Raw genomic sequence first — 15,996 nt, 5'->3', positions numbered from 1 at the left:
TCCCTCAGGGTCAACGCACAAGTGCTCCTGTTGCAGCACCCCGATTTCCAGAGGGCACATCCCACCGCCCAGGAGCCAGGTGCCCTTGGAGGCGATGCTGACCTCTCTGCCAAGCAGAAGAAAACAAAGAAAAAGAGACGTGCGAGAAGCCTGCGCCCCCGCAGAGGGGCCGCAGCCCAGGACATGCTGGGTGAGCAAAGCTGGGCCGGGCTGGCACGGCCAGGGCTTTGGCTGGTTTGATGCTGGTCTAAGGCTGGACCCATAGTACAACAGGGTGGTCCCCAGCTCTTCTGCTGCTCCCAGACCAGGCAGCATCCCCCTGGGCTGGGCGATGATGAAGGCTCTGCCACTGGTGAGTTCTCAGCTGGGCACTGTGATTCCCAGGCAGGCTTGCCATGGTTTTTCCCTCCAGCTGCTGTTTTGTCTCTGAGATGTGGCCATGTATCCCTGGCTTTTATCCCACCAGGCAGCCTCAGTTCAAGGGCACGGCTCCCCTCCTGGCAGGAGTAATACTCTTCCTCTCCTCCCAGTGCTGCTGCAGCTCGTGAGCTACAGCAAAGCCCTGGCAGGGAAGTGGTTTTCAGCGTTGGGGTCTTCTTGTACCTCACCAGGACAACGGCCACGCCTGCGACCCTTGTACCAGTACATCAACTTCGACATGCCAGAGCTGATGGACCCATCAGCAGAAGAAGATGAAGTCCCTGGGCTGGCACAGCCAAGCCAGGTGCCTGCAGCCGCTGGGAGGGCAACTGCTCCACATCTGGAGGGTGAGCTCCAAGGTTTACCCAGCTCCTGTATTCCTCCCCAAGGACCTGGCCTTGTCCTGCCGGTGACATGCTGGTCCCTATAGCTAATCCCCTCAGAAATGGAGGCTTTGCCCTTGCCTGTGCAGGTTGTGTCACCTTGTGCTGTTTCTTGTGCCCTTGCCTCTAGCTTTTAGAGACACGGGTTAGATATATCTGGGTCACCGTTTGCAGCAGCTCTGCCCTTGGGTTTTCTCCTGAACCTCTTAGGTGGCCTGGCCAAACAGAGCAGGACCCTTCACCCTAGGACAGCTGACTCCACAGTCTTCAGGTTCCAGAATTGTTTTCCAAGACTTGGTGGGACAAAACGACAGGCAGCCTGAGCTGGAGCTGGTGACAGGCCTGCTCCAAGCAGGAGACCAGGCTGGAGACCCAGAACAGCCATCCCACTGGGTGGGGACCTGGCATCCTGCTGGTGCAAACAGCCTGGCTCCGAGGAGGTGGCTGGGCTGTTGATGCACTCACTCCTTCTGCAGGTACCTGCATGCCAGAGATCCCAGTACCAGGAGCGGGTGACAAATCCATGCAGTTTGATATCGACAGGATGCTCAGATACGCAGCTCACCTGGTGCCACCGCTCTTTCCTCAATACAAATAGCCAGGCAGCTTTCTGCCTCCTGTGTGGCTACTCCAGCCTGACCTGCAGGGTGGTGATCAGCACCTGCCCATACAAACAACTGCGGGTTTACTGGTTTTCCCCTTTTCTTTTTTTTTTTTTTTTCTTGGTTGCAGAGAACCTGATTTACCCAAAAAAAAAAAAAAGGCAAAAAAAAAAGCAGCAATTTTTCATTATAAAATATACCTGCATGTCACTTGTCCTTAGGATGCATGGACTGTCACTCCTTCCTCATGTGAAAAGCAGGAGGATGGGGACAAGCCTTGAGAGCAGGTGCTGGAGTTAACCCCCACAGGGGACGTGGGAGGGGACAGTGCAATGCTGCCCATCAGACAGCAGAGCGCGGCCTGGTCCCCTCTGCCAGCAGCACTAACCAGCAGGTGCTTCCACAACATCTGCGTCAGGGGAACAGGGACTGCGTGGGGAAATCCAGACACGTGCTCCTTTGGCCACCACCCCACTCAGCCCGTGCAGTGGGAGGCTGTGCCCAGCCCAGGAGAAGCCCATTTCACCTCTGTACACTTCCACGGTCAGGTCTCCTGCTCACCCAGGAGTCTGGGCACCCTCCTTCCCCCACTGGGATCATTTGGGTCTCTCTGGAGGTGTTTCGTGTTCCTTCTTCTCCTGTAGAAGTTGAACTTTAGGACATTCTGCCCAGTGAGAATGTTCTGACAAAGGCACAACAGAAGGCTCTCAGTCCAAGGACAGCTTCAAAACAGATCCTAAACTGGCATGAAATAAGCCAGAGCTGTTCTGTCTGCATAAAGGCAGTGACATCCAGGTGAGCTCAGGAGACATTATCTCACCCACTTTACATCGCACACAGGCATCATTAGATGCTCAGAGCGATGGCAGGAACACCAGTCCTCAACCTGCAAGAGGTTTGCAGAGATGCAGCTTTCACTGCTGCACAGCTGGGGCGTTGAATAAATGCCAACCATTTGCCATCTCCATCCAGCTCACAGGGGAGATGAGATTGCGCAGAGCACAGGAGCAGCCGTGCTCCTACCTTTAAAACAGCACGGCAGGAGACTTTGTCAGTCAGAGTGTTAATGTGTTGAGAGTAAATACCTGAAGGTAAATACCAGACTTATATGGTGAGCAAAGAAAGCAGTCCCAGCAATACCACAGGGAGTTTGTGTCTTGGTTGGTGTCCTCCAGCAGCTTCTATGAGTCAGGCAGAAAAATAAAGATCCTGTTAATCACAAAAGTTGACATGCTAAGTCCAAGATAGGCAGGAGGATCTTGGTGCTTGGCAGTTGTAGTCTGCGGGAAACAGCAAAGAGGTGGGAAACATATCTTCTGGTGGGACTTTCCCTTGGTGATAAATGAGTAACACTTGCTAGGACAGCACAGAGCGATCTCCTACTTTTTTTTATGCACCCAAGCTACCAGCAGAAGAGCACAGAAATAGAGAAGGATTCAACAGGTACTGAGCCCCTGCTCTATGTCTCCTGTTCACATTTATTAGGATGGTTTGAGCTTGACCAAATCAAACACAAGCACACAGCTGCATGAAGAATGCCCTCAACAAACACAACTTTTTATTTCTGTAGAAAACAAGATATTTTTTAGGAAGGACCAGCTTATGAAACAGCAGTTTGCATGTTAATATACATAAATACACAGGGTTACAATTTAGTGGGAAATACATTAAAAAAAACCTTTCAAGTACACAAAAGAAATGTAGTAAAATTGGACTAGACCTTCCGCATACCTGCCTCAGAGAGAAACGTTATCTCAAACGGAACGAGCTTCCACCCATGATCTGCCAACAGAACTCTCCACTGGACACAAGCTGCAGAAGGGTGTGAGGACGGGCAGGGCCAGAGGGTTAATATCCAGTGTTTGAGATGAAGAGCAAACTTACCCATGACAGCTCAGCCCCCATTCTCTCAGCTATCAGGATGTGTGTAGTGTGATAATTACTCAGCCGGGACGTTAAGAGAGCTGCAAGAGGTAGGAAATTCCTCCTTACCTCCATCTTCAGGTCCCTGGAAGGTTAATGCTGTACAACTTCATCACCCACGACAGTGTGGGAACCCCGTCACCCCAGAAGGCATTTAACAGTCACAGGGAGGAGAACGTGGCCCCGCAGTCACAGCACCGGTGCTGCCAGGCAGTAAACACAACCAATGGACACAGAGCTTATGGAAAAAAGCTGCTGGCTGCAGGCAGCCTCTTGAGTAGAAGGAATAATGTCTACGGATACGGAAGAATAGCACAAATCACAGACTTGCTGAAGATTTTCCTGCCAAGACACTGTCAGAGAATTCATAGCATCATTTAAATAAAATACCAGTTTAAATGAATTTGAAAGACATTTGCCACGTGCAGGAAGCCAGAAGGCTGATCTTTATGTTACAAATTTTAATTCATTCCTTCTACTTTTTGTCCTATAGGAGTTTAGAGACCTGTTATATCACTAAACTCTTTTATAAAATTTTACAAACTGAGGAATAAAACTTAGTCTCCAAGAGAAAAAGAAAAGTAATCTGAACAACAGATAATCCCTGATCTTGGCCTACACGTTCTCATATTAAAATTGTTAAAATAAGCAACTTGTGCCACAGGGGTTGCGTCCCACTTCAAGCCGTGCAACGGCAGAGATCCCATGCTTCACTCCAGCTACTGCAAGTGCAAAGGGCAATTCAAGTTTTCCTATCAGTCTCCAAGACAAAAATTAAACATTTGCAAAAATGGAAACATTTAAGACTCTTTAAACAATTGAAATCAGAACAGTTGCTATTAGAACATGACATATTTTACATGTTTTAAAAAAACAAGGAACTCAAGTTATTAAATAAGAATCTACATATCTTAAAAACGGAGTTTTTTTACATTACAGCCAGAAGTGGTAATTGTCCTGTTTTCCAAAGCAGGGATTACTCATAAGTTATTTCTCTGAAGTGCCTCGCAGAGGTTTTGATTAGCATCTGGTTCCTCGGTCATCACCTCCACAGCCTCCCACTCCCCTGACCTGCTGGATTTCTTGATGGCCTCTACTACACTCTGCATGTACAGACCATCTTCAAAAGAGGCTGCCATGGAGACAGGTTTATGATCCCAAGTCCGACGGTCATCCTGGTCTTGGAAAGACTGCCGCAGTGCTTGCACCATGTACACCATCCCTTTTAGGTACAACAGCGGGATGTCTTTAAACCCCTTGTCCAAAAGACCCTTGTTGACAGTCAGAGAGTCTGTAAACAGTAGTTCTTCTTGGAGCGCGGTGTTTTTCTGCCCATACAAGTCCGTCCCGCGAGCTATGAGTCGCCCAGTAGACCCAACGATCATGACTTCATGGATGAACGATCCAGGCATGTTGAAGTTGAGTGTCACAGTGCAACAGACACCCTCGCTCATTAGCATCTGGAAAAAGCAGAAGTCATCGCTAGTGACGTGGCGGATCCCACTGATAGCTGTGTTCTGCTTCACAAAAGTCTTGAGCAAACCGTGGACCTTCTCTGCTCTCCTGCCGATGAGGTGAGTTAGGAGGTCAATGATGTAGGTTCCCATCGTATGCAGACCTCCTCCTCCCATCAGCTCGTCGCAGATCCAGTTGTACTTGTGGCTGAGCAGGCTTCCCCCATAAACCCGTACGTCACAGATCATCACGTTGCCCACGTAGTGTTCTTCTATCAACTGCTTCATCTTCACAAAGGCAGGCAAGAAACGGAGAACATTGCCAACAATGCTCATCAGCTTGGGGTAATACCTGGCAGCTGTGACCATCCTGAAGGCATCCACAGAGGTAGCAGCTTTCTCACAGATCACATTCTTCCCTATTCCTGCAGCACAAATGGAAAAAAAAAAAATATAGCACACACAAGCAAAACATGCTCAGATGCCCAAAAGGTTGTCAAGAAATAGTGTTTTTAAGAGTCAGGCTTTCCTGCTACTATTTCAAAGGCAAAGGTCTGGGAACTAAAATAGGAATGCCAAGTGCAGCAGGACTCAAAGCTGCTTCCAAGATGCTCCAGCTGCAGAGCTGAGAAACTCCCACAGAGAGAGGCTCCAAATAAAGAGAGGATTTTTACATCATGAAAGGTAAACGGCCAAATGTCACCACATGGCATCAAAACAAGACACTATTTGCACATTGTAGCTATAAAATTATTTGAATACCTGTACAGCCAGAGGAAAAAAAAAAAACAACCCAGCCATATACCCTTCAGGGAAGAGGCGAGTGAAGGGGAGATTTGATTTTCACTTTGTATTTCACCATCACTATTTTATTTACTATCACTATTATCTTAAATACATTAGTAGAAATAGGACATACAAGATACTTAGTGGCCTGTGTACAGAATACACAAATTAGAAATAATGTTTTGGTAGGTGGACTGTTTCCAAAGCATCGCTAACTGGAAAGCAAAACATTTTGGTCTGCACATCCAGCCTACTCATACAATTAGACTGCAAAGGTGACTGTGAGTTACACAGATGAGAGCTGCACTCACAAGCTGACCCACTGCGTTTTTATTCCTACTGATGCATTTCAACTTGTGCCCAGCCTGAATCAATGTGAGCAGTCAATAATTCATAAAGCAGAAATAAAGTCATACAAAAGAGCATCCCAGTGCAAGCTTCAACCAAATTCCTACATCTGGTGCTCTGCTGGTATTCCCTCTTTCCCTCCCATCCTCACCTTTTGCTCATGGCATGGCTTAATTTTTCCACATACATTCGTTCTGATAAAATACTTATCTAAACATTTTTCAGTGTAACAACCCGGCATACACCTAGTAGTCTCCAGACATTAGCTGGTCATGTCAGACCTGGAGGTCACTCACATCATACCGCACTTACTGCCTAAGAATTGCAGGAATCACTGCACATTGTGGTAGGCACCTCTCTGAAAGCTTCTGACTGCGCTCCCTGCTCAGAGCAGCTTTTCATCCACTCCCTGATGAGAAGATCCCAGCACAAGCTCTTCAGCTGGTCTCTCGCACAAGAGGGGAAGGCAGATCCCATGCTGCAGCTCCTGCTTTCAGCACCCCACCTCCTGGCTGTGCTGCACAAGCCTTTCAGAAACCTGAGCAGTGCAGGAGCCCTGTGACACATCACTGTGCCCAGCTCAGCCAGGGGACAACTACAGCTAAAGAAAACTCTGAACCTGTATTTCTATATGCAAGCAAAATCCAGCCAGAAAATTATAAGACTACGATTTTCAGTAGTCTCTTCCAAAGAAATCTGCTAAAGAGATGTGAGTCAACAGAAGCTTTACTGAACAAAGCGTAAGGTCAAACTCCCCAGGGACACCCTGGCTGCCCACTGGTAACCCCCTAAATCAGGGATCATTTCTGACTTGCCTGTCCCCAACCCTGTGGCTGAGATGAGGCACAATGCTCTGTTCAATATTCTGCAAGGCCAGCTGAAGCACCCTGAGATGCAAGTTTACCTGCCTTCTGGTGTAAATGGCACTTATCTCAAGCCAGGTTACAGAAAAATACAAGCAAAAAGAAAAAGCGAAAGGATCTTCACAGCATCCTAAGCAGACTGCAGTTCTCAGAGTTTGCAGAAAATAGAAGTGACTCTGGATCTGCATACAGACAGGGCACAGCTCTGCAGTTAGTGCTCTGCTGGCATGGGTCTCCCTGTTGCACAACCCCAACACCCTCACCACATATTCAGCAGCACCGGAGACAGCTCAGGGTACAAACCCAGCATGGAAATATTCACTCATCTTGGCTCTTCTTCTGGCAAGTTATTGCCCCAAGTTGGCTCTTTGAGGAGCCTGACAGTGTCCACACAAAGGGAGCTGGGTCCCTGCAGTGGGGTCCAAGAGCAGAGAGGGCTGAGCCACCTCGGCCATCCAGGGGACAGCCATTCCACACTGGGCAGTCAGTGACACTGGGCTGTCCTTGTCCTGCTACCCACCCTCACATCAGCACTGTGCTCTTTTGGCCAGCATAGGTTGAGCCACTTGAGGAGCTAAAACTGGCTGATGCCTTTTTTTGGGATGGCAGAGCAGTGCACGGGCAGCTCGGCACATCCCACTGAGTGCCACCGGAATGCCAGGATGGGGACCTGGGTACACCGGAACATCTCTGGGGTAATCCTGCAGTCACCCTCAGTGGGACAGCCCCTCAGCTGCCCCCAGGCTCACAGAGGCGGCCATGCAGCAAAGACAAGGGCCAAGTCAGAGATGGCTACGAGGTCCCTTATCAACATAATGGGCATGACTTCTGCTTTCTGAGACAGAGCAACTTACAACCCTCGTCTTGTCACTATTATTTGGATAACGAATAATCTGAACTTTGTATCATATTGTTTTCTTAAATCACTGCTTCAAAATATTCTGTTGAGGTTCCCACGAGCTAGGAAACATGAGAGCCACCATGGGGTTCTGGTGCTCGTCGGAGCCCTCTGTGAGCCAGTTCAGCTCACCAACTGAGCCCGGTTTAGAAAAGGAAGCTTCCTCTTTCCAAGCGAGCGGGTTAAACCAGCTCACAGGTGGGTCTAAGCCCACAGAGGGCCCTGCACTGCACACCCAAGAGGAAGGAGATGGGACTGTACGCTTGGATCTCCCCACCTCGGCAGCAGCGACCGAGGACAGCAGCAGCTCTGCTGCCTGCCATGAAGCGCATCCCAGGCTGCCCCAACAACATGCCTCAGGGTCTTCTCTGTGCGCACCTTGGAGTGAACGCTGTCTGCGGGGAGCACATCAGCTCCTGCAGACCAGCGCTCCACTGAAGTCCTGCTGTTTATGGCTGTTCAACTGGTTGTTGCAGTAAGAGGGAAGGAAAAGACAGTAAAAGGTCACCACTGCCAGGAGTCCTTAAACAAACCATCCACCTGCTCCCATGTTCAGGGGCATAAGCACCTGCTCCATTCCAAGAATTTTCAAACCAAATCTTGACTTAGTAAATAAGCTAAACATTTAAACAAAGTCTTTTGACTCTGGTTAGTATAACATAGCCAAATCATCCAATGAAATACAGGATTCAAAGTGTGTTCACATCCCGTGGAAGCCATCAAAAATAGGCGAGCCAAGACTTTTTGAAGAGCAAAAAATAAACTAGACAATTTTCTCCTAAAGGAATCTTATGTCTCTAGTCAGATCCATACCGTCTACCAGCACCGAGGCACCAGCTTCTGCAGCTGGTTAGCCACACCACATCGAAAATCTGCCACATGTCAAGTATTTTACAGTCCTAGTTAATAAAAATGCAAGCACAGAAAACTCGCTGCTTTCTCGCCCTACTTGGTGGACGCTGCCCAGAGCCATCACGGGTGCTGTTGAAGCGCACCAGACCCGTGCCTTGTCCACCATAAAAAGTTGGGAGTGTCTGAGGAGCCTTCCCAAATAACCGGCTGTTTCAGACATACTTGCTTTAGAAGTTTCCCAATGAATGAACACTTATTCCAAAACGCACTCCTGCATTTCATTTCTTGTTTGCCTGTGGTTTGAAAAGACTTCCATGCTACTTGTTACAGAGATGGGAAGCACAATATGCAAAGAGCACTCACAGCACGCTTGTTCATCCTGTTTCAAGAACAGGAAACCTGGGCTTGTCTCAACACAAAGCACTGATCAAGTCCTTTCTGACTCTTTCCTTCATAATTAACATATATCTACTATAATTTGTAGGGACTTCAAAAAAATCAGAGGGTCAATCTACGTTGTAAAGATGTCTTAAATGATGTAATCAACCAGTATAAACCACGAGAGACAAGTAAATGGTTTCCCTGTAGCCACTCCACAAACCATCCATTTGACAGCTGGGCTCAGTACGTGCAGCAGCATTACCTTTAGCATCCCAAATAAATTTTACTCTGGGGACTTCTCATGTTCTGCCTCCCTGAACATCACCTCACACACAAACATCCCATGTTTTACATTCCACCCCAGCCAGTAACTCAGCACTGGGCTCACCTCATGCAAAGGTGGATGCATTTTAACTGTGGGACAGGAACCACACCACAGGCATTTCGTGAAATTAATTTAGTTCCTCTGAGATCAAAAGAAGGACAAATTTTAGGATAGCTTCTTACTTTGCTTGTTGTGGAGATCAACCATAAGATTACACTGATCTTAATTTAAATTATCCTCTGGGCTTTGATCTGTTCTCTCTAGTTCATGAACCCAATCCAGCGTTACTGCTTTTTCCCCGTCATGCCAAAGTTGTACCCAGGGTTGTTTATGGATGCCTGTCAGTAAGATAATTATGTAAGCAAAGTGCACCACCTGGAAAAACTGAGGCTCTCCTCTTTGCCAGAAATAAAAATATAAGCAGATTAAAAATAAATAAATAAAAATGAAAGTATTAAAAAGTATACAATTAAGTAATAAAAGTGTAAGCACTTTAAAACCAACCAAAAACGCCTCAACAAAATGAAACACACAAGACGGTTACCACTGCTCCACATCTGATTTGTTCCAACACCCAGTCTCTCCTCTAGTAAACACCAGTCTATCAGGCACACTTCAGAGACAAGAATTCTCAAATTACAAACATCACTGTAACAATCTGAACTTTCAGAGAAAACATCCTTGCCATCTTTGGCCCTACCCTGCTTTTGTGTTCCTTCTGAGTGCTCAGTCATGGCAAGCCATCCAACGCTGGCTCAAAGTACGTCACAACATACTTGGTAGCAGATCTATAAATACCATTGCAATGAACCTAGAAAGCTGAAAGGTCAGCATCACATTGGGTCTGAGCTGCCTGCATCGGTTTGCAGATCAGAACATTTCAGGACAGACAGAAGTGCAGAATAAACTGCACTTTACTACTCCATCCATTGACTTCCCCAGCTTTTTCAACGTATCTATGCCTGCAGTTAAGCACCCATGTCACCTCTGTTCTTCTGCACCAGCTTTATCTCCCTTTCCTCCTCTGGATAATGCCCTCTTACGGCTTCCCAGCCTCCAAAGAAAGAATCTCAATTCATTTTAGTTAATAATTCACCAGAAAAGGTTCAATCCTCTTCTTTTAGCCCACTTGACCATCAAAAGCCATGAGAACTAGTGAAACACTTATTACCTAACAAGTGTTTAAAAGAACTTTTAGCATATTTAAAGAGATAAATTCTAACTTACAAATATTAAAAAATCAGAATACCTTAGATTTGAAGGACAGTAGTCTAACAAGGTACAATAAATCTAACAATATAAAACAAAACAAGCTTAAAATCTCACTCTGCATATCTAAGTGGCATTGCAAATGTTTGTGCAGGGAGTTGTTTACTTCCAAAACAAATTACTGCAGAGCAAAGAGGCTAAGAACAACAAACCACCCCAGCTCATGTGGTTTGCGATATTACCCATCCTAAAATGAACTCATGTGGAACTCCTGTAAGGACAGTAAAAATATCACACTTATTATTTACAGAATTAGATGCAAACTCACACCCACGCTGTACCATGTGAGAGGACATTAACACTACAAAGCCACACGCTGCAGAATTAAGAAGTATCAGGATACCCAGGCAGTTGGCTCCCACATCCCTGCCCAACCAGTTTGGGGTGTCGTCCCTTCTCTCCCAGCCCATCTTGCTGGATTCCTCCTGCAGTCCCCAACATCTCCTCTTCCCCCAGCATCTGCCCTTCTGCTTCAGGTGGAAGGATTCCTCCAGACATGGCTGTCCAGAGAGAGCAGGACACAGCACGCTGGCCAAAAGCAGCATCTGCAGAGAATTTAGGTCCTACCTCACAAGATCCTACTGAGTGTATGCAAACATTTTTTTTTTCCAAAGGATTTTAACTTTCAAGGTTGGTTTTATTTGTGGGGAAAACAGAAAGCAGAGCTTAACTACCTCCCCACCCCAGGTGAATCTGGCTTTCTTATTGTAAAACGTGGGAAGATATGAAATTAATTAAGCAACTTAAGTTGTTTGGGTTTTGTTGGTTGGTTGTGGGTTGGTTTTTTTGTTTTTGTTTTTTTAAGAGGCATAAAAACATTTTACTCCCTTATCATCATCATCTCTGACAACAGCTCATTTTTACTAAAACCTGCCCACCATGAGTTCAGTTTGAAGAAGACATGGGATATTTTAGCCCAATTGGTTTAAGATTTGCAAAGTTATAAGCAATTATAAATAGTATTTCTACAAAAAAATCTAGGTAACCTTTCTTGCAGATGGCACTACCAATTCCACGGAAAATCTTTAGCATTGCATTTGCACATTGGTGCAACTAGAATTGTGCTGGGATAACAGTTTCAAATTTCAATCTGCCAACGAGTTATGGATTTTTGGTCCAACCTCAACCTTAAAGATAAAAAGGTACCTAGAGCCTTCACAGCAATTTGCCGAGTTAGTGGTGGAGGGATATGGATGCAAACCAAATCTACGTCCTGGTGCAGCAAGACATCGTCAGTCCGACTCGTGTAGAAGGAGATGTTCATTTCCTCTGCCAGCTGTTTGGCTTCCTCTTCGGTTTTCCCCCAAAGCGCTTCAACGGAGAAGCCTTCTGCTCTCAGCAAGGGTACCAGTACCCGGGCGGTGCTGCCAGTTCCAAACACACCCACTCCAGGGAGCATTTTCATTCTGCGTTCATTCAAGCATCAGGATCTACACACAGGCCTTCGATAAAATGTTCAACTCCTCAGCTTTCCATTCCATCCACAGCTCCTAAAATGTTAAAAGTTACAAGTCAGTATGAACAAAAGGCATATTTTGACGTCAAACTCATCTAGCCTGAGTGCTAGCTTCTGTCCCTCATACGGCATCCAAAATTTTCAAAGAGCCTCATGAAAACAAACAAACAACTCCAAAACCTTGCAGTCCTTAGCGAAATAATATTAAGGGACGAGTCAAACAATCCTGCTGGAGAAGAATGGTAAGAAAGCAGCTTGACAAATCATGAGCACCTCTTGAGCTTCAAAACTCAGGACACACGCACAGAAACACACACCAGCACGCCAGGACAAACCAGAGACAGTGTGGCCCAAACTGGGAGTGGCAGGAAGCGTCAAGGGGACAGGACATAGAATCTGTCACAGCAGCAGTAAAAGCACCGCTGCTGTAGTTGTGATGATGTCTCTAAATGAGATAAAAGTTTGCAAGATGAGGTAATACCTTTTATTAGGCTGAGATAGCTAGAAATAATAGGCCAGCTTCTGGGCACATAAATCTTTCTTCCAAATTAAATACACAAACTGAAAACAACTACTTCGAGCTTAAGAATTTTATGGCAAATAGTTAAGTCACTCCAGAGAACATTTAGAAAATATGCCCTGTGGGGAAAGCCTGGATTCACTGAGCTTGTTTAGCCTGGGGAGAAGAAGGCAATGAGGAGAGTTAAATGTCAGTGTTAAAATATATTGAAAACTGTTTTCAGAAAGGAAAAGGGCACTCTTCTATGTCCACTCTGGGTAGTTACAAGTTCTACTTAAATTGGGACAGTTAAAAATATCTCCTTCTGCCCACGCCATCTAATCTCCAGGAATGCTGGGGTTTGCACACAATTATTATATTCCCTACACACAAACACTTAGTTAAGCCAGACTTCTTTTTTTTCTTTTAAGTATTCCCTAGTAAATTAATCCCTTCAGATCCATACTTGCCAGTTCATCTTAGAACTGTTTCTGGCCACAACTGGCTGAACTGCCTTTAGCATTCACGTGAGCACCAATGTTGAGGAGAGATGTCAACAGTCTCAATCTGTGACACTGCAGCAACCTACGATCTGGCTTTTGTTCTGTGCCTTTTTGAATTCTTATCTACTACACCCACTGTTGACCTTTTCTGATTTTTTTAGTAAGGAAAAAGTTTTCTTAATTTTATAAAGATGACAAATTCAGTTTTTTATAGAAGCTTATAAAGAAAAAGCAAAAGCCATGTTGCAAAGAAAACCAGTAAGAACACCAGATCAACACCTCTGGAAAAAAATCCCCACAAGCAATAAGAATTGCAGTCTTTTTTGGAAAGAGACAGTTACTCATCTCCCCATCCTAAAATACTCATGTTAAGTTAAAAGGTGTGAAAGCAAATCCCAGCACAACACTGGGAAGCCCAAGGATGCAAGTCAAAGTACCCACAGTACAAATGCTTTGTATGCAACGAGCATTTTGTTAGTCTGGGGGCACCTACACTGACCAGCATAACAAAATTGCCACCCCAACTGGATTTCTAGGTAGTTGTGTGGTATATACATTAAACTAGGAAGCAGAAACAGCAGCACTTGTGTGTGTTTTACAAAATAAATATTCACAAATATTTACAGATACGATAAAACACCTAATGAAATATTTACTGAGTTAATTCAGTGTGCTTTTTGTTTGTTCTGTGTGATGCTAGATTTGTAGTAATACAGTCATTGTCATTCTTTATAAAGATAAACAAAGTTCATTTGAATTAAGTTCTTTTTATCCAGCATTTAACCGAACACTCAAATAAGGACGGTATCAAAAGGATCTTGAAAATATTTACTATTCTACGTAAAAGGGTCATTTCCTGGCAAGAAGGATGGATTGTATTCAGGCTTTTTCTATAAACGTCACACGCAGAAATAAAATCTCGCAACTGGATGGACAGTCAATATAATTGTTGAAGGCCCCACACATCTATATTGGGCAATTTACAGGCTGGAAGAAGAAAAACTGCCCGCAGTAAAAAGAGCAGAAACCATTGTGGACCATTACAGGTGGCCAAAGGCAGTAAAAGAATAACAGCCTGTGTCCAAAAAGATGCTGGTCAGGGTAACGCTGGTTCTGCAGAAGGAGAAAGCAATTCATGCTTCTCCAATTCATCCTAAAAAGTTTTATTTTGGTTCCAAGGAAGGTGAGGCCTGTGGTGAAGGAGCACACCAGCGGCAGGGGCATTATTTTCATTCAGCTGGTCATTGCTGTTGAGTTTACAAAGAAAGAAAAGACAAGTAATAAAGGCCTGTACAAGTAATAAGGTTGTTACTGGTTGTGACATACCCATGTATCTTAAGGTTGCATGACAATCTTTGACAAAATCTACAGAGGAACTACTCAGGTTCTCACTTTGTATTGGGGGTCTTGCACCAGTGGTATTAATGCCCTGCAGAGACCTCCTGTGAGAACAGATGCTGCCCCAGAGCCGTCAGTTCTGCAAGGACTCAGCAGAGGTGACCGAAATGCTGGTGGAGACTGCGGGCATGGCTCTGGGAGCCAGCAAAGCCTCTGCAGGAACAGAGCTGGGGGAACCTCACTGGTCCATCCCGAGAAGCTGGAGCTCTTCTCATACGTTAAGTCATTTCTTCATGTTAAACTGTTCATCCAGCCTTCTGGCACACATATACCTGAACCTCTGCATGTAACGGTTCACGTGCACGTCATGTGTCAATCTCAAAGAGATCAGCGTGCTTTCTTTACTGAACGTGCTTTTAGCTCAGTGCAAGCAGGTTGTGTGATAACCCACGATTCCAAAGCCTCGAGCAACTCCCACCGCAGCTCAAGAGCGGCGGGCACAGCACCGTTCTTCCTGCTCCCTGTGCAGCAGCAAAGGCCCGTTTCTGTCACTGCTGCCCGCAGGTACCGCCGGGGCAAAGGCAGCAGGAGTGGGAAAATCGTGGAAAGCAAAAGGGCCCTCACACGGTCCCTGTGCTGCAAAGCTCGGGCAGGGCCACGGCAGCCCGCGGGGGGGCTCTGGCACGGCCCGGGGCGGGGGCGCTCTGGGGCTGCCGCTCTGTGTGCGGGTCCCTCAGAGCCGGCCCGCACCTCACCTCAGCGGGCAGGGCCTCCTCTCCCACCTCTACCTGAGGCGGCGGGACCTGTCAGGCCCCCACCTCACCCCATCGGAGCGGGAAGGCCTCCGCCTCACCTCAGAGGGCCGGCCGGGGCAGGCCGCCCCCCACCTCAGCTCACCACGCCGGCCCACACGGAGGGAGTCCCGCCGAGAACCCACGAGCCCCTCCCGCGCCCGGCCCAGCGCCCTCGGGCAGAGCCGCGCCCCGCTCGCCGCCAAGCGCACCGGGGACCCCGGGCAGCGCCCCGAGCTGCCGTTACCTGCCGGCGGTGGAGGGTGGGGGCTGCCGGCGCCGCCCCGCCTCGGCCCCCGCGCATCCTCCTGCCGGGCGCGCTCCCGCGGCGGCCGCTCGCTCCCGGCGACGCCCCGCTCGACCCGCGCAGGCGCAGCAACCCCGCCCCTTTGCCGGGCAGAGGCGCCGGATATGGCGGCACCCAGAGCGGCTTCTCCTGCCGCGTGGAGACTGGCCTATCACTCGGCCGGACAGGGGTGAGAGGGCGGGTCTTGGGCCGACGGACAGCGCCTGCAGCCAGTAGGAGGCCGGCACGGCGCGTCATCAGCTCATGGGTGGGCTCCCGCTGAGTCTCTCCTGGGAGGAACGCTGCGGTCCCTCCCGCCGCGCCCTGCGCTGGGCTCCCTTGTAATTTCCCGGAACGGTCGGATGGTGTCGCTTATGGACAAGCAACTACGGCTTGTTAGAGAAACCTCTGTACGAGCCCTGGTGCGCCGCGATAAAGAATGCTTGCTTTTTAACACTTTCGAAATAGCGCTAGGAGTCTTTTTGCCGACATTTCGGTATCACAGCCACCCAGGGAACTTGTGCAGTCAGATTTCCCGGCCGTCGTCTTCGGCTCGGGGATCCACATCTCGCAAGTCTCCGTTGCTCAAGGATGTTACTAATTATGGGCAGGCTGAGGG

General features: G+C 47.4%; 1 protein-coding gene across 1 annotated transcript; it reads right to left on the bottom strand.

The window, feature by feature from the left end:
• Window positions 1-2,949: 2,949 nt before the first annotated feature.
• Window positions 2,950-15,419, bottom strand: GFOD2 (Gfo/Idh/MocA-like oxidoreductase domain containing 2). Its single transcript, XM_065640995.1, has 3 exons — window positions 15,339-15,419; window positions 11,651-11,994; window positions 2,950-5,207 (listed from the first exon to the last, which is right to left on the bottom strand). The coding sequence occupies exons 2-3, from the start codon at window positions 11,907-11,909 to the stop codon at window positions 4,309-4,311; spliced, it is 1,158 nt and encodes a 385-aa protein (XP_065497067.1). The 5' UTR covers window positions 11,910-11,994; window positions 15,339-15,419; the 3' UTR covers window positions 2,950-4,308.
• Window positions 15,420-15,996: the final 577 nt, after the last annotated feature.

Source organism: Caloenas nicobarica, chromosome 9 (genome assembly GCF_036013445.1).
Source record: "Caloenas nicobarica isolate bCalNic1 chromosome 9, bCalNic1.hap1, whole genome shotgun sequence".
Lineage (NCBI taxonomy): Eukaryota > Metazoa > Chordata > Aves > Columbiformes > Columbidae > Caloenas > Caloenas nicobarica.
The sequence above is the reverse complement of the archived record's forward strand: the minus strand, read 5'-3'. Positions and strand labels throughout refer to the sequence as shown.

What these genes read in the sequence shown, in the direction of transcription:
- GFOD2 (XM_065640995.1), bottom strand. Translation starts at nt 11,909, where the DNA reads ATGAAAATGCTCCCTGGAGTGGGTGTGTTTGGAACTGGCAGCACCGCC. An exon ending in AATTGCTGTGAAGGCTCTAG is followed by an intron (nt 5,208 to 11,650) that starts GTACCTTTTTAT and finishes TTTGTGCTGCAG; the next exon opens with GAATAGGGAAGAATGTGATC.